The 18,848-nt window shown below is 36.6% G+C and overlaps 2 protein-coding genes across 6 annotated transcripts; one reads left to right on the forward strand and one right to left on the reverse strand.

The window, feature by feature from the left end:
* Positions 1 to 8,785: 8,785 nt before the first annotated feature.
* On the reverse strand, positions 8,786 to 12,718 carry LOC110605306 (G-type lectin S-receptor-like serine/threonine-protein kinase B120). Of its 5 annotated transcripts, XM_021743773.2 has the most exons (9): positions 11,876 to 12,034; positions 11,258 to 11,750; positions 10,876 to 10,983; positions 10,503 to 10,747; positions 10,211 to 10,421; positions 9,859 to 10,096; positions 9,618 to 9,765; positions 9,263 to 9,529; positions 8,786 to 9,030 (listed from the first exon to the last, which is right to left on the reverse strand). In XM_021743773.2, exons 1-9 carry the CDS (start codon positions 11,891 to 11,893, stop codon positions 8,848 to 8,850), a joined length of 1,911 nt encoding a protein of 636 aa, XP_021599465.1. In that variant the 5' UTR covers positions 11,894 to 12,034; the 3' UTR covers positions 8,786 to 8,847. The 5 variants fall into 5 exon arrangements, with proteins under 5 accessions (XP_021599465.1, XP_021599462.1, XP_021599461.1 ...); XM_021743770.2 differs by having other exon boundaries at positions 10,503 to 10,741; positions 11,258 to 12,718; XM_021743769.2 differs by having other exon boundaries at positions 11,258 to 12,718.
* A 2,583-nt stretch (positions 12,719 to 15,301) lies between these two features.
* LOC110604855 (glucan endo-1,3-beta-glucosidase) lies at positions 15,302 to 16,482 on the forward strand. The gene is made up of 2 exons (XM_021743156.1): positions 15,302 to 15,386; positions 15,488 to 16,482. Exons 1-2 carry the CDS (start codon positions 15,302 to 15,304, stop codon positions 16,480 to 16,482), a joined length of 1,080 nt encoding a protein of 359 aa, XP_021598848.1.
* The last annotated feature ends 2,366 nt before the right edge of the window (positions 16,483 to 18,848 follow it).

Consider the following 18,848-nt stretch of genomic DNA (forward strand, 5'->3'; position numbering starts at 1 on the left):
AACCCGGAATCCCGAAGCTGGAATCTCCTTAGGAAAGGTAAAATAAGGTTTTTATTAAATGAATTTGAAAATTTTAAGGTTTTAAGTTAAAAGGAAAGAAAATAGTTTTGGAAGGGAAAAACCAGGTTCGGCCGCCGAACCTTCAAGTTTGGCCGTCGAAGGTGGTTCTGCCGCGGGACCTCCCCTTTCGGCCCCCGAAAGTGGTTTAACCAGCCACCTATAAGAGGCCTTCAGCCTGAAAATGAGAGAGCTTTCTCTCTATTTTCGGGCAGCGGTGAGTCCTTGCTCTTCCTTTGATGTTCTTGTCGTTTTTCCTTCAAATCTCTTAGCAAATTCACGAGTTTCCTTTTATTTTTGAAGATTTGAGTTGAATCTAAGTTTTTAAACCTTAGAGACCTCCGGAGATCGTTTTCCTCTCATCTCCAAGTTTGGGTTGCTGCTACCCTTAGATCTCCAAGAGGTAAGCCTAGATCTTTGCTTTTCTTATATTTTAAATAAGTTTTAAAATGGGTTAAGGGTTAATAATGCATGAAAAGGTTAGATCTAAAGTTGTAGGGTTTGTGTTTTGTTTGATGATAAATGCTCCCTCTTGTGTTTTTGTTGTTGCTTATTGGGAAATAGACTAGTTTCTATGTCCCTTATACATGTTTGAGTGAGTATGCATGTTTTTGAGTTGTTGGGTATGAGGATTGGAGAGTTGGGTGACTGTATGCATAGGGCAGAATCGGGTTCTACCTTGCTGGAGAACCTAGGTTTGGCTGCCGAAGCAAGGTTCGGCCGCCGAACCTGCTTGTGGAGGCAGCCTTTTGGCCACCTGACCTGCCCCCGAAAGTATGGACTTTCGGATCTGTGAAGGGGTTTAGGCCGCCGAACCTACCCCCGAAGGTTGCTGATTTTCAGATCTATGTGGAGTTTAGGCCGCCAAACCTACCCCTGAAAGTCCCTGACTTTCGGATCTGTGAAGGACCTTTGGCCGCCGAACCTGCCACCGAAAGTCCCCTGCCCAGCCTTCTTTTGCTTGTTTTTGGATCACATTTGGACCCACTGACCTAAAAAGGACACTCTAGTCGAGAAGCTATCAAACCCAAACTATCTATGGCTCTCTGAGAAACAAAAGAATGAGAGCCACCTGGGTCCATAAGAGCATACACATCGGAACACCCAATAGTGAGTTTACCTGACACTACTGTGTTTGATGTGTTGGCCTCCTGCTGTGTCATAGTGAAGATCCGTGTTGGGGCTGAAAGACCTTCCCCTTGGGAACTCACTGAAGAAGAGGTTGTCCCTCTCCCTCTACCTCACCCTTTGCCTTGTGATGTGGCTAAACCTATCGGCTGGGCCACGCTGCCAGAAGCTGTCTGTTAGGACTGTGTCATTCTATCTGCATTAGGACACTCACGTGCCATGTGTCTCTCTTGTCCACATCTGTAACAAGTTGTAGTCCCAAACCAACAAAGCCCTTTGTGTGGCTTACCACACCTCACACATCGAGAGCTATCCGAACCAGAGCTTGAACCACTACCCATTCCCAAACCAGACTTCAACCTGTTTTAGAACTTGTTCTTCTTAGTCTTTTCAGTGGATCTACTCCACTTTTTACTTCCCGTTTCAGCTGCACTGAGGGAAGAGAGATCAAATGTTCCTGTACTCGAGGTTTTGAAACCTGAGGATTGTGCCACCTGTTATTTTACTGTTTCCTGAATGATGGCACTAGCATCCATCTTTCTGGCTGCATCCACTATAGTGTAGAAACTCTCTCTTTTGCTGCTAAGATCAGGGAGGAATACCTAGAGTGGAGTCTCATGGTATACTCCTAGCCTTCTTCTAGTCAGTGTCATAAGCCTGACCTTCAAACTGAAGCAACTCTAGAAATTTATCTGTGTACTCATCCACACTCATTTGATGTACTCATCAGCTATCATTTTCACTGCTTTGATGTACTCAAATGGGTCATCACCCTCTTTATACTTTGGAGCATCTAACTTCAGGTAATCCGTCATTTTAACCTTGCTCCTTGCTGATGGGTTAGGCTTGGGTGGTTGAGTTTCAGGAATTACTAGTTCTGCTGGGGAAGGAGGAGGTGGTGCAACACTCCCTAGGTTAGGGTTTTCTAGATTCTGGTAATAAGATGAAGGTGAGAACATAGGGTAATAAGATAGAGGTGAGAACATTGGGTAGTGGGGAGGATAGGGCATGTATGAGGGATACAAGTGGTAGCTAGAGTAATCCGATGTACCTCCCATGGGATATCTGGGTCCCTGTGGGTAGGGCTGGTACTGAGGTGGATAGGCAGATTCTAAGGCCTAAGTGCCTCCTTCAGATTCTCCCATACCCTCTCCTTCAAAACTCATGCCCAAACTTCTATCTCTCCTCTGATCATCCCCCACTGTTTCCTTGACATTTGCAGACACCCTACCCAGATCTGTTCTTCTTCTGTTTACATCAAAATACCTTATAGGGTCCCTTGACGTTTCACCCCTGTTGGTCTTACTCGACTGTACTCTTGACGGAGCAGTAGGGGAAGGGGCATCTATACCCTCATTTTTAGGTGGAACTCCGGTCAACCTTGCAGATCGACATGAGCCCCACATCCTGTCTTCTGAAAAACAATATTTAACATATAGACATTAGCATCATATGGTTCATGTGGATACACATGAACCCTCATCATACATAACATATCATCAATGCACATGCATACAGTCATGGCATTACACATCATCATACATTCATCAAGACACGACTCTACATCTTATCCTAGTGGACATGATTTTTCCTAATTGTGCTTGCCATCTATAACATCTATGAGCCCAACACTCTAGGTCCGACCATATGAACCTAGAGCTCTGATACCACTCTGTAACGACCTGGGAACCGGACCGCTACAGGCGCTAGGGTTCAGATCGACTTTGTAATACCCGGCTAGATTTCGGCATCGAAATCCCTACCTTCCGGCGGAATCTCCGTTGGAATCTAGAATTTTTGTAGATGCCAGAGGCGTCTAGAGGGGTAAAAAGTGTTTTCTAAAATATTTTCACATGATTTCATGGTTTTAAATGAAAATGACTTGAGTTTTGAAAAGAAAAGACCAAGGAGGCGTTTGCCAGGTTCGGCCGCCGAAAGTGAAGTTCGGCCGCCGAACATGGAAAGGCTTTGGGAGCGCCTTTGGCCTCCGAAAGTCTTGTTTGAGCGAGCCAAGGTTCGGCCGCCGAAAGTCAAGTTCGGCCACCGAACATGCATGAGTTTAGGGGGCACGTTAGGCCGCCGAAGGTCTTCGACCAGGCCACCTATAAAGAGCCCTCAGATCAGAAATGGGCGAGTTTTCTCCCCATTCTCGAGCTCAGGTGAGTTTTTGTCCTCCCTTGGCCATTTTCATGTTTTTCTTCATCTCCTTCATGTTTTCATGAGTTTTATGGTTATTTTGAAGAGTTTTAAAGCTTGGATCAAGGTTTGGAGAGCTTGGAGCTTTTGGAGCTTGGATTCTCCACACCTCAAGCTTTGGGTCACACCAGCCCTCGATCTTTAAGAGGTAAGTGCGGATCTATGCTTTCTTTTATGTTTCATGAAGTTTTAAGTAAGTTTTAAGAGGTTTTACTGGTTGAGTATGGGTAGATATGCATGTTAGGAGTTATGTGGGTTTTATGCCCAATGTGTGTTTATGTGATGTTATGAAGAAGTTTTAAGCTAGTTTATACTTGTGGGAATGAGTATGCATGATGGGGAGAGAGTATGTGAGATTATGGGTTGTTTTGATGGTTTTGGCCTATGTGGGTCATAAGCTATCTATGTATGTTTTGATGTTGTTTTTGGAGTTTAATCTAGTTGTTAAGCTCCTTTGTGCATGGTTAAGGGTTTATGCATGTTTTGGTAAGGTTGGGTGTTTGTTTTGGGGTGTTGGAAGGTTTAGGAGGCTTGAATACATGAGAAGCTGAGTTCTGCCCTTCTGGGAAGAACTCAGGTTCGGCCGCCGAAGGTGGTTTCGGCCGCCGAACCTGCCTTTGGATGCATGGATTGGCCGCCTAACCTTGCCCCCGAAAGTTGAGTTTTGGCTTGAAAGCAGACTTTCGGCCGCCGAAGGAAGGATTCGGCCGCCGAAAGTGCCTGACTTTCGTCTCTGGAGTGGGACTTTCGGCCGCCGAAGGTGCCGCCAAAAGTGCCCGAGTTTCGTCTCTGGAGGGAGGGTTTGGCCGCCGAAGGTGCCGCCGAAAGTGCCCGAGTTTCGTCTCTGGAGGGAGGGTTCGGCCACCGAAGGTGCCGCCGAAAGTGCCCTGTCCAGCCTTTTCAAGGTTGTTTTCTATGCATGTTTAAGTGATGTTCTAGGGGGTTTTTGGGGAGTTGTTTATGAGTTGTTTAGAGTGTGTTGGCACCTCATTCGAGTCCACCTGTGTAGGATCGGACCCGAGGGACCGAGGAGGCCATCAGTGGTAGCTGTTGCCGAGTCAGTCAGCGTCGGCTACAGAGGTGAGTAGAACTAAACTTAATCTTTTATATACAAAATCAAATGCCTAAAGCATGTTCATGCATCATGTTTATATGTAATAGGGTTGATTGCACTAGTTTCACGAATATGGCGCATTGCATTATTTGATGTTGATGGAGGAAGGTTTGGACCAAGGCGACTTCAATAGCCCATATCTGTCATTGAGTCATGGGTGAGTCCTTCGAGAGCCGGACAAGTACACGTAGGAAAGTCCCTGTGCGCTCTCTGTGGACTAGGTACCCTGTCATGTATGTGAAAGTCCTGTGTGAGCTCCTTTGGGGGAGCCGGACACCGACAGAGGGAATTTTGAGGTCATGTCCGATCCTTGAGAGTAAAGGATGCTAGCAAAAAAAGAAACTCTCAAAAACAGTCCGTGGGGAATATTTATCTGCATGAGCCCCGAGACGGACCAGATACAGTTATGTGATTTCTTTGTGATATGACGCATTTCATGAGAGCATGTAATTAATGAACTGTTTTCTATGTTTCTACTCACTGGGCTTTCTAGCTCACCCCTCTCCCCTAACCCCAGTTTTGCAGGTCAGAAGTAGTCCAGGAGGACGTCAAGGGTAAATGTTAAGCTTATGTAATAGTATTAGCTTAGTAAGCTTTTAGTGTGGACATGTATTAAGACTTGGTTAGTCCCTGTTCAATACATGATGTATGTTATGCTAGATGTTTAGTGGAGTTTGAACTAATCTTGTGGCATGTGTTGTTTACCACGTTATGTTATGGATGAGGACCCTAGTGGAGGTCTTATGTTTGTGGTTTGATGCATGCACAGGTTAGGTTCTAGTTCTTTGGATGTGATTCCGGCTTGATGTATGTTGTGTTGACCCAGCTAGAGTGATGAGGGCTCTAGTAAGGGGTTTCTTTATGTTTTCAGTTATGTCGCATACAGGTCAGGCTCGGTTTGTACATCAGATGTTTCAGTTTTTATGTTAAAGTTTTGTTCATGTATGGGATTTGACCAGGTGATAGGAGGTATGTTTGGCTTGCTACGGGTCCCGGCGGCCTTAAGCCGATCTGGATCCTAGCGCCGGTGGCGGTTCGGGCCGTTACAGAGGGGTATCGGTTTTCGGGCTGTTACAGACTTAAGGTCGCCGAAGCCCGTAGCAAGCCTACTATACATCCTGCTACACCTGATAAAATTCCATACATGATCACATGATATAACAAAAACCTAATCTTTTCATGAACCAAGTCTTGACCTATGCATGCATCATAACTAAAAACATAAAACTCATACTAGAGCCTTCATCAAATGCTCCAGTATGATCAACATAACATGTCTCAAGCTCAGTTCAAACATAAACTCATACTTAAAAATTTTATATAAAGGATCATAAAAATAGGGATTACAAGGACAAACACTAGAGCAAAGCACAATTCTAATCCATAAAACAATACATGTCCACAACTATGCTATTATAATAGGCTATACCAGCAACTCAACTGACTTTCCCGAGCTAACTCTGATCCTGCAAACCTGAGGTTAGAGAAAAGGGATAAGCTACAAGAGCCTAGTGAGCATAACATAAAAACAGTTCAATAAACATATGATCGTATGAATGCATCACAACACAAACAATTCACATCAAGATAGATTTGTCACCAGAAACCCTCTACAATTCTAATAGTGCCCGGCCCATGACAGGTGCTTCTCAAGACTTCCTCTTAAACATATCATAACATGTCCATAATGCCAGGGGCGTAGAATGGGCAACCCTGGTCTTTCCCTTACATAGTGCTAGGGACGTAGAATGGGCAGCCCTGGTCTTTCTATATCCGTCATAGCATATCATAACATACTCGAGGGCTAGTGGGTCATCCAACATCTATTTGCAACAACAATAAATTATGCAATGCATCATATTCGTGAATTCTAATGTAAATTACCTAATACATATACATGGCATTCGTGATGCATGAGTATGCTTAAAAGGTTTGATTTTTTTTAAAATAATAGATTAGTTCAGTTCTACTCATCTCTAGCTGACGCTCACCTACTACTGAAGCAGTTATCTCACTGCAGCCCTCTATGGTCTCCCAAGTCCGATCCTACACAGATGGACTTAAATGAGGGACTAAACATAACTTTTACGATACTCAAAACAATCCTCCAATAAACCCCTAAAAACATACCAGAGCATACATAGAAAACAAGGAGAAAAAGGCTGGGCAGGGGACTTTCGGTGACAAGTTTGGCGGCCGAAGGTCTCTCACAGATTCGAAAGTCAAAACCTTCAGGGGCAGGTTCGGCGGCCTAAAGCCTATCACAGATCCGAAGGCTGAAACTTTCGAGGGCAGATTAAGTAGCTAAAAGGATGCCTCCATAGACAGGTTTGGCGGGCGAACCTGGGTTCTCTAGCAATTCTGCCTTACACTCACAGCCACCAAAAGCTCCCTTTCTCACATGCAACATTTCAGAAACAATTTCACACACTCAACATGCATAAGGGACATCTAGATCTAGCCTAATCCTCATCATGCATCAACAACAACAATCCGGGAGAAGACACCCATTATTAACCCTAAGTTTCAACCTTTCAACTTAGAAGAAAATTTAACTTGCATGTATAACAAACCCTCCTAAAACACCTATAAAACTTGCTGAAACTTTTAGAAAACAGAAGAAAGGTGAATGTCAAACTTACCTCTTAAAGAACAGTAAGGTGACAGCAAGCTAGGGGAGGGTTTTAGAGATGGAGAGATGATTTCCGAGCCAAGAGCTAGGGTTCTGAAATGCAACTTAAACTTCAAAACAATAGCAGAAAAAACGTGAATTTTTTAAGGGATTTGAAGATGGTGCATGAATTCACCTCTGCCCGAAAATAGAGAAAGCCCAAAAACAGAGAAAGAAATGTCACATTTTCGGGCGATGGCCTTTTATAGGTGGCTGAGGAAACCACGTTTGGCGGCTGAACTTGAAGGTTTAGCGGCCGAATCTTGGGATTCCTCTAAAACTCTTTTCTCTTTTCTTTCTTTTAACACAATTCCAAAAATCTTAAATTCATTTTATGAAAACCTCATTTTACCCTTCTCAAGATTTCAGTTTCGAGATTCTGGATTCCGATGGAGATTTCATCGGAAAGTGAAAATTTTGACACCGAAGTTTAGCCGAGTATTACAGATTATCTCTCAAGGGAGCTGGTTCTCTACCAGTTTTAGTTATCTTCCATAGGTCAAAAGCTTTGAGATAAGCCTTCATCTTCACAGCCCAAATCGCGTAGCATTCTCTAGAAAATACAGGTGGTGAAGGAGCAGAATACCAACTAGAAGCCATCGCTATGCACTCTAGTGTTTAAAGATTTTTAGTGAAGGGGATTCTCACTTGTTTTCTCTCTTTTATAGGCCCTTAAAGAATATAAGATGCTCTGATACCACTGTTGGGAGATGGAGCAGAGAATAGATAACTAAATACTGAGATTAGATATTTAGAATTGAAAATAGATATCTAAAATCAGTGACGAACTGAGACAAAAAACAGAGCATCTCAAAAACTTCTCTAACTCTCTCATTCTCTACTGAGAGACGATCATTCATTGATTATATAGACAAAATGAGACTTATTACACAAATTATAAGAGATATTAGCAACTCTCACAAATAAAATAAAAAAGCATAGCTAAAATATGGTGATTTGTATTATAATCAGCTATCTAACCTTTTTTATCATTACATTTATAATAAAAAGTGATTTTAATCAAAAATATTAACTAAGATTAAAGCTATCTAAGTATTTAGAAAAAGTCTGATTGCTCAAAAAAACGGACAATGTGTAAAACTGAAAAAAAATCTTTGCCACGCCGGGCCCCAGTGGATCAACAAAGAAAGTGATGGATATTGGATTCCAAGTAGAAAATTTGATGAGCCTTTAGTGAAGCCGCATGTATGGGGTTAAACCTTTTATTTATATATGGTGGGAAACTGAACAGTAGACAACGAACCCAAGCCAGCTTAAGGATAGAATTTTATTCGACTCCTTAGACCGTCTTCTCCTTATTTATCCTTTCATGTGTCTTTTTTTAAAAAAATAATAATAATAATTGCATTCTCAACGACTCTTTTTCTTTTATAAATAATATTATATTATTGTATATTTGCAAATTGGGATGCGAATAATTTTAACATTTAAATATAAATTATCAGACCAAGTTCGGGTCTACCCTCCCTTGGATCCAAAAAAATATATATTATCAGCCTTTTTTTTTTTAATCATATGTTTGTGGATCAGAATTTAGGATGACCAATGACAGAGTGGCAGACCACATTTCTCTGACCAACCGTAACTGCATGTGATCATTTTTAATTGAAAAAAAAAGGCCAATGCATTTTAATAATCATTAGGTGGACTCGGACAAAAATCAATGCAATTTTGGGATATACATTACAGGTAGATACATTTTGTCCTGAGCTTGATCAACTATCAACTTCTCATAATTCAATGCTTTTTTTTTTTTCGCTTTGAAGATTCTTCTTCCAAAAATGCACTTCTCATTGTCCAGGCCTGTGCTCAAACCCCAAGTCATTGCTGTTGCTGGAGTTTTCTTGCTAACCCACATAGAAAAGTTAATGGAAACAATCTCCAGTATGAACACAGAAATGAGAGAGAAAAAAAAAAACATTGTTTGACAAAAACTCTGTGCAAATGTTGGCATCCATATTGAATTTTCTTATAAAACAAATTGATGCAAGAGAAAGTGGGAAGAAGGAAGGAAGGAAGGAAGATGGTTATCATCTCCCAACAATCATTGTAACAGTCACATCATTTGAGGATACATTTTCCTGACCTTCAAGATAGATTTCAGATGTATCAATGGAGGCTCTCATGGAAGTGTAAGTTGGTTGCCTAGGCAATGGCAGGGTCGGACTATGGCTTTCTAGCATTAAAATCACAGATGACATTGTTGGTCTATGAACTGCAGAATCTTGCACACACAACATTCCTACGTGTATGCATTTTAACACTTCATTCGTGCAACATGAATCTCGAATCAATGGATCAATGAGCTCTATTGCTTTATCTTCATGCCAAAGTTCCCATGCCTGAGATCAAACAAAGTTAAACCAAAAGTTAACCCTTTAGAGCTTTTCATAAAGAAAACTAACTAGAAAATATTGTAGATATGCTTACATAACCGATGAGGCTGACATAATCGGTTAATCGAAAGCTGGTGTTCCTCCGGCCACTTACAATCTCTAACAGTAACACTCCAAAGCTATACACATCAGACTTCACTGAAAATAGGCCTTCCATTGCATATTCAGGAGACATATAGCCACTGCAATTGAGGAAGTGAGAAATGACATTGAGATTAATTTAATTGTTTGCCACGGTTGAACTCTGGATCATCTGATATACAATTTATACTTACTATGTGCCAACAACTCGGTTCGTGTTCAATTCATTTTGGTTTCCTCCAAATATTCTAGCCATGCCAAAATCTGAAATCTTTGGGTTCATTTCTTCATCCAACAATATGTTACTAGCCTTTAGGTCTCGATGAATGATTCTAAGTCTTGAATCTCGATGAAGATAAAGAAGGCCTCTAGCAATCCCCTCAATAATATTGAACCTCTTGTTCCAGTCTAATAATGCCTGTTTTGCAGGGTCTGCCATTGTGTTCAAAATAAAACGGAAACAATTAGCAACCTCTAAGCATAGTTATTTTTATGTCTAAACACAGATTTTCAATTTTCAGTTAGGCACCAGTAAAAGGAACTTACCAAAAAGAAAGAAATCCAAGCTTTTATTTGGCATATATTCGTAAAGCAGCATCTTCTCTTCTCCCTGAATACAGCAGCCTAGTAATCTAACAAGATTTCTATGCTGCAATTTGGCAATAACTATGATTTCATTCTTGAACTCCTCTAAGCCTTGGCCAGAGATTCTTGAAAGCCTCTTTACAGCTATTTCTTCTCCTCCGGGAAGCATTCCCTGTCAATGAAAATGAAAAAAAAACTTAGCATAAACTCTCCTTTACATATTTCATTCCACAGGACTAACATAGACACTCACCATGTAGACATGACCAAATCCTCCCTCTCCAAGCTTGTTTTCTTCAGAAAAATTGTTTGTAGCTGCTGCTACAGAATTGAAATTGAACAGCGGCAAATCAGGACCATTTACTGGGCCACCTTCAATGACTAGGTCAGCTGGTCCAGACATCTCTAATGAATATTCTTGACTCTTGCTCATATCAGAAATTTGTATCCCATTCTTTCTCATCAATGAAGTTGAGGTAGCTGCGGGTAAAACTGAAGCTAAGAAGAAAAAAGGAACAGCAGGAAAAATGTAACAAGTTAGCATAAAGAGGCTAAAATATATTCCCTGAGCTTCCTTGAGAAAATATTATCTTTAATTCACCAGACAATAAAGTTGAAAACCTCACCTTTGAGTTTTCTCTTTAGGCACCAGAGTAGCCATACAGATATAGCTAGGAAGACAATGCCAGCCGCAACAATTAGTGCTATCTCAGCTGTAGACAATCTCTTGTGATCTGCATTAGATAGACAAATCAGAAAAACCAGATTGCTGCAAGATTTCTTATTTTTCTCCCCTTTTACTAACAGAAATTAGAAGATTAACTAGATAAATTGGTTAGTCCATAATAATGATAGAAAATTCAACTAATAGAACCTTCAATGTCCAACATTTTCTTGGGTTTTTGTCATTGGGCACCTAAATTTTTTCTCTTCTTTTAATTCTAAATAAGTCTTTGAAATTTCTAATACATCAAACAAAAACAAAGGAGAAGGGAAAATTTAACTTACCAAACTCTGAATGAGCAAGACGTAGATGCAGAACATGTTCAGCTTTGCCAAAATTCTGCATATCAATCAAGTCTCTAATCCATATCATGCATCCTATGTTTTCAACTACTGCATAGGCATTACATGAGCAGTTGCTTAAACACCTTTTCTCACAATCCTCCAAGGAGACCGCAGGATGGACAACAGCAAAATCTGGCAATTTACCGCATCTCAACTCTTTAAAATCATCTTCTTCTGCTGTACTTTTATTTCCCTGGCACTGCAATTCCGCTTTTCTGACACACCCATCTGACCAGTCTTTCTGGTTCCATTGCTCTTTATTCTTAGGAGCAAACCCTTCCATGCATGTGCATTTTGGATTAGCTGATTCAGTACAGATCCCGAAATCGCCACAAAAATTGTAGAATTCACAGTCGTTAGCAGGCTGTTCTAGCAACAGATCCCACTTGTTTTCGCTTTCATTCCATCTCAATTGCTTTTCTATTCCATCCCACTGCAAATGAAACCTCACCAATTCAGAAATATTTGATGGAGTATACATGAAATAAGAATTCGGACCTTCGCTAAAATACTTAAATCCGAATTTGAAATTAGCTACAGCTGTCATATTCGGCACACCTTGAAATATGTGTTCATCCCAGTACCCACTTCTCCACCACCTTCTTGAATCCTTCCACATCACTAGCTGCAGAGCTCCACTAGAATCAACTCCCATGGAAAAGTTCCCTGGTGAAGGATCACTTGCAGACTTCCAAGAAGTGAATACCTTTTGCTCTCCCGATGAAACAAGAACTCTCATGTTTGGCAAAAACGTATCAGTGGGATGTTTAAAGCTTTCCCAGTGGATCGTTCTATTGTCACTGCTTGAAATTTTGAGATTACCTCCATTTTCGATGAATAATACAACATCTTTAGAGGGAACTGAAGAATTACTCCACCAAAGTGAAATGTTGTTTCCATCTGTAACCGTCAAATTTCCATCTTCACCAAAGGTAAAGACCCCTTTTGTATCAGAGATTGGTTTGTCTCTATTAGCAACCCAGATGACAGCCTGACCCTGAATCTTGTGATACCTTATACCAACATATCGTGAAGAAGAATTTTCAGGGCTAAAGAAACCCAATTCAAAAATTTTATTGTCTGATACTAAGGTTTCACCATCTTTGATCGAATGACCTGGTGTGATTCTGTCAGTTCCATGGCAGAAGAGAAGCAGAGAGAAGAGAGAATAAAAGAAGCAGAAAACAAAAAGAGACTTCTTGCTCATGAATACCAACTTATTTTGTTTGCAAAATCTGATCTAGAAGAAGCTAGAGATAAAAGAAGAAATGGAGGGTGCTAATCAAAGATGGTCAGATTCAAAGAAACAGCAAAAGAGCTTCAATGGGCTGCTCAAAGGCAGTGGTTTTACTCTGGTGGAAGTCGAGCATGGCATGAGAAGTTAGACTTGAAAAGCATGCGTTGATTTTATTAGGAGGATGCTATTCCCTTAGTCTAAATTAAAATCTTGTCAATATAAATTATTTTTTTGACTTTTAAATCTCTTAATGAGAAAAATAAATTTCATTATTTGAAGAATGTCTTAACCCATGAAATTTAGTAAATTAAAAAACACAAAATTTTGAAGATATTTAAATGTCTACATTTATTTTATTTAAAAAATTACATGTTATTAAACATAAAAAATAAAAATATTTAGAATAATGTATGATAAGTGAATTTGAGTAAATTTAAGAGATTTTATATTTTAATTTTAATTTTTTATTTTTTATTTAAAAAATATTATTATAAAAAAATAATTTATATGTTTAATTAAATATGAATGGCATGTCAATTTGAAATCCTTTTGACTAGGGCTGAGCAGAATTCGATTCAAATCGAAAAAATCGACCGAACCGATTAGGAATAATAATATATTTTTTCAATAATATAGAGAAATTAAATTATATTAAAATTAAAATATTTTAATTAAATTTTAAAATATTAAAAATAAAAAGTAAAAAATTAAAAAAATATTAAAAATCGAAACCGATCAAATCGAACCGAACCGAATCAGACCGGTTCTATTCGATTCGATTTCTGACCAAAATCAATTTGATTCGGTTTTCATAAAAATTAAAATTTCAATTTTCAGTTTATTCGGTTTGATTCAATTTTAAACCGAACCGACCGAATGCTCACCCCTACTTTTGACCTAAACCTACCCACTTAGTCATTGACATTGCTTAAAGAAGAATCTTCTCATAAGAACAATTTATGGCTCAGAAAAAAGGTTTTTTTTTTTTTTTTTTTCACCAACATTTTGGATTTGTCTGAAAAGCATTTAAGAACTTCTCAATAATCCGTTACAATCAAGTTCTTTTTACCTTGACAAATAAAAGGTGAGATTCTTTCTCTGATTAATATTAGGAAATATATATTATTTTTTTTATTTAAAATTTTAAAAATTAGGTTAATATTGTAAGAGGAAGGGTGGCCACCCATGTGGAATTTTCAAAAACAATAAATATTAATGCCTAAAAAGAAACGAGTTTGGTAAAACGACAAACAAAGAGCCACGTGAAAATAAATCCAATTAATATTAAATTCACAAGTTGAGTAACTGTCATTATTAAAAATCATGTAAATTAGAATATTACATGAAGGTGGACCCTCAATTAATTCAACATATGTGAGTTTGACGTGTCATCCCTCTACCTTCAACTTCGACTGCATCCAAGAATGGAATCAGTCGCACAATACACGTGGGGTCTCTACTAATTCTCATTCCAGGAACTGCCTCTCACTAGGTCATTTTTCTTTTTTCTTTTTGAAGTCAGGTCATTTTTCTTTTTTAATTCGTGTAATATAAATTATTTTTTTTAAACTCAGTATAAGAAATTAAAATCATTACAAAACCTAACCAAGACTGAATCCGGTCCGATTCATACAAATCAGACCAAATTAGTTATTTAATTTCTTTAATATATAAAAATTTATTAATTAGTTATTTAATTTTATAAAAATATTTATTAATTAATTTTTATATTAAATATATTTTAAATTTTGTTATAATATTTAATGGTTAAAATTAATAATAAATAATTAATAATTTTTTTAAAATTTTAAAAATAATTTTTAAAATTAATAAATTATTGGCTTTTCTTGGCCCATTGAACATAATGCAAACCACGGCTGAAATGTGGACATAAATCGACAAGTTCAGCCCAAGCTCAAATTATTATATCAAAGAAAGCCCATGGACCCCCTATTTTGATTGAAATTGCCCAATTGTATAATCATTATGTATGGCAATTAGAAATCTAGGTTTTGGATACTAGTAAATCTAATCTAATCACCAATTTAAGTATTAGGGATCTGCATCATTTTTTTTTTCTTAAAATAACAGTGGAATATGGATTTTCGTCAGGAATATTGTTATTAAAATTAAAACTAATTATTTTTATTAGAAAAGGAAATATTAATTAGAAACATAAAAAAAAAATATAAAGATCATCTAAATAGACTTTTTTAAATAAAATCTTAAAAATAAATATAAATAATTTAGCAGTGTTAATATTGAAAATAATTGGTAAGTGAATCTATTTTTTCAAAATAAATTACTATATTAAACACATAGAAATCTATCCAATTAATCCAAATTATTAAACACATTCCCTTTCTTTTCAAATTCTTTGAACTTTGAAACTCTTTGGAATACTATAAAATGGTCTTGTTCATAAACTTTTTTCTTATTCCCAGTTAATTTAGAGTTTTATTACATTTCTTTTTTATTCATAGTGAGTATTTATTTTATTTACGGGAAGATTTAGAATCGGTTCAAACTATTTCACAACTTGAATTAATTACGAGTTATTTAATTCATTCGATTCAATTTTTCATATACTATTAATCTATATTTACTGAAAATGCATGGCAGACTTTTTCCATCAGTTCATTTAGGCATAAAAGTTTATGACTTCATTGTTTTATTTATGTAAATTGCAAATTTTGATTTACAAGTTGGTGAGAGAAATATAACATAATCAAATTCCTTTCAGGAAAATGGATCAGAAAGTTTCAATGATTTCTCGTCTCTTTTATGTAATAGTGACTTGCCTGCTTTTGAATCAGTTCCAGATTCCTGCTGGTATGGCTTTGTTACCCTTCTAACTACGTACGCCAGTAATAGTGTTTATCAATTTCAAAGAATCACAGTTAAGAGTTGATTGTTTTGAATTATACATGCAGAAGCTTTGGGTCCCGTGGGGGTGGGTGTCACTTATTCAATACTTGCAGACAATCTTCCACCTGCAAAAGAAGCAATCCCTTTCGCTTATTCTAAAGGATTCAAAAGGATTCGTATTTATGAGCCACACAAAAATGCTCTAGATGCGATAATACATACAACGATGGATGTAATCTTGGGGGTTGGAAATGAAGATATCGTGAAAATAGCCTACGAAAAAGGTTTCGCTCAAAAATGGGTTGATGAAAATGTCAAAGCTTATAATGATACGATAATCTTTTCAATGATAGCTGTGGGACATGATATTAGTCCTGAAGATAAATTAGCAGAAGCCTTGCTCCCTGCTATGCAAGCCCTTCAGGATGCATTACCAAGTGATGAGTTACAGCCAATTCCTGTGGTCACTCCATTAACACTAAACTGGCTAGAAAACTCTCACCCTCCATCTGCTGGTGAATTCCGCAGAAAGTATTTGCCAAACATTAAATCTATTGTTCAGTTTATGGAATTACAACTAGGGCAAGCTATATTATGTGATTTGTACCCTTATTATGCCATGGTGAATGATCCAGCATACGCCAAAATTCCCATAGAGTATGCTCTTCTCAGCTCTTCCCAAGTGATTGTTCAAGATGGAAATATCGGATATACAAATCTGCTTGATGGGTTGATAGATGCTTTTATTTCTGCTCTGGAAAAAATTGGACAAGTAAGTTTTCGGATTTATGTTGGCGCAACTGGATGGCCAATTGCTTCAGGATCAGGCGCTAAACTCGAAAGTTTTGAGAATGCAGAAACATATACTAGAAATGTGGTTAGCAGGATGCAAACAGCTGCAATATCACCCAAGAGTCGAACTCCTTCATTTACTTACTTGTATAACTTGTATCTGCAAAATCAGGCCACTGGAATAGAAAGAGATTTTGGTCTCTTTTACCCTAATAATGGAGCTGTCTTCCCTAATATTCAGTATAACATGACACCCATCGGCCATTAGCTACGGTTCCGATACTTTTCCAACCACATGGACAATACAAGTAGAACCATGGGATATAAATATTATAAGTCAAATTGCATAGAATAATATCCTTTCCAAATTTTCAATTTGCTGAGAGGAAATTCATCTTCATTTCCATTTTGTTTCACTTTCAAAAACTAAAAATCAAATAATCATCAACCCATTTTCATCGATAAACGTCATATCAATAATATTCAATATGCACAATATAGTATTTTCACAGAATATATAACCATAGAAGATTTTGACAATTAATGAAGGAAATTTCCCTTGTTTGGTAAATGAGAAAAGGCTGAGAACCAGAAAATAAAGATATATATGATGCCAACACAAAATTTCCTCTACAATTTAGATTAAAAAGAAATGTGAGAAATTATATGCATTTGCTTAATTTCTTTTATTTAAAATTTAATTTCTTGAATTTAAAATATTGTCCATGTTATAATTCATTTATTACGCAAACGCAAGCGTACTACTTAGAATCTGCGAGCAAATTTGTTATCTTCTAAGTATCCTTGTGTAAAGGAGCTGCTAAACCCATCTTCATCGAAGCAACGGGGCTTTTGGACAGCAGCTTGAACTCATCTCCACAGAAACAATGGCCTTTATGGTATTCTCTCGTGATAGAGCTCCATCAGACAAGGGACTCGATCGGTCTAAAAAATATTATGGGAACTTGGAATCATTTTATTACAATGTTAAGCCCTAGAGAGTACGAAACTTAGCCATATCTCTGTTTTCATGCAAGATGTATACAGGTCATTTTCAAGGAAATTCCAGAGAAAGTCTTAAGGAATTAACTTGGAAAAGCATTTCTTCAAAATTTGAATTGAAAACTTGTAAATTTTCACGATGCTTATGGTTACAAGTTATGACAAGGGAAGCGGTTATGGGATCCTCACTTTTAATTTCCTAATGAAAGTTCATTGCAATTTCCTTAAATTATCATATTAATTATTAATCATATAATTTGAATAATTAATTTATATTTTGGTGGCATCAAGTTTGTTTCATATGTACATACATATATATATATATATATAAGACTTAGAAGTAGCGTGGGACACATTGACCTGCATCAATTAATTACATTACTTGAACTTGCCTCATCTTAGTTGCCCCAACTTTCTTTCAACCAAACTCTTTACGTCTTAAGGACCGCCAATGCCATACAATCTTTTAGTAAAAATATTAATCTATACAATATTTAATACAATAAATCAATGTAGAGCGTCCGCGTTTGAACTAGAATATATAAAATATTTAATTTCGATACATTAAATATAGATTTATTATTTAATTTTTATATTATGATAAAAATTTTTAATTTTAAAAAATATATTAAAATATTTTTAACCTTATTAGTCATCATTTCCATCATTTTTAGTAAAAAAGGATTAATTAGTAGAATCATTCAGTTATTTTTAATAGATTAATTAGTAGAATCATTCTGTTATTTTTAATTATTAAATATAATGAAAATGTTTAAAATTAGGAGCGAGTATTTGATCGGTTCAGTTTAAAATTAAATCGAACTGAATAAACCGAAAAATCAAATTTTAGTATTTATGAAAGCCGAATCAATTTTGATCGAAATCGAATCAAATCAAAATGATCTGATTCGATTCGATTCGATTCAATTTGATCGATATGAATTTTAATAAATTTTTTATTTTTATACTTTATTTTTTAATATTTTAAAATTTAATTTGAATATTTTAATTTTAATATAATTCAATCTCTCTATATTATTAAAAATAATATATTATTATCACTAATTGGTTTGATTCAATTTTTTTTTAATTTTTTTAATTAAAATCGAATGGAACTGAAATAATTAAAATTTTTAAAATTAAAAATTGAACAGAAATAGTAAAAAACTGAATAAAACTTTTAAATTAATTCGATTTTTTTTCGATTTGAACTAAATATTATTTATTTCTATTTAAAATATTTAAGAGATTAATTAGTAAAATTTTTATAAATTTAAGAGATTAATTAATATATTTTTCTATACAGTAGAAATTAAATAATAAATACTTAACTATTAAAATTAATTGATAAATTTAATAAACTTTTTAAAAGATTAAAAATATTTTAATATATTTTTTAAAATTAATAAACAACGGTGGCACTTTGGTAATTAGGTTTCGGAATCAAATTCAACTCTGAGAGGAAAACGGTTGCCCACCTTAAGAACAAACTGGGTCCTTCCCATGCAACTTCGAGGAAGGACCGAAAGAAGAATTCTCTTACACAACAGAAATGGACACCAATCACACGCAGCAAAAAGCCGGCAATAACCAACCTTCCTTCTCTTACCTGTACCTTAGTTGTCTTTAACA

The sequence above is a fragment of the Manihot esculenta genome, chromosome 17 (genome assembly GCF_001659605.2).
Source record: "Manihot esculenta cultivar AM560-2 chromosome 17, M.esculenta_v8, whole genome shotgun sequence".
Classification (NCBI taxonomy): Eukaryota; Viridiplantae; Streptophyta; class Magnoliopsida; order Malpighiales; family Euphorbiaceae; genus Manihot; species Manihot esculenta.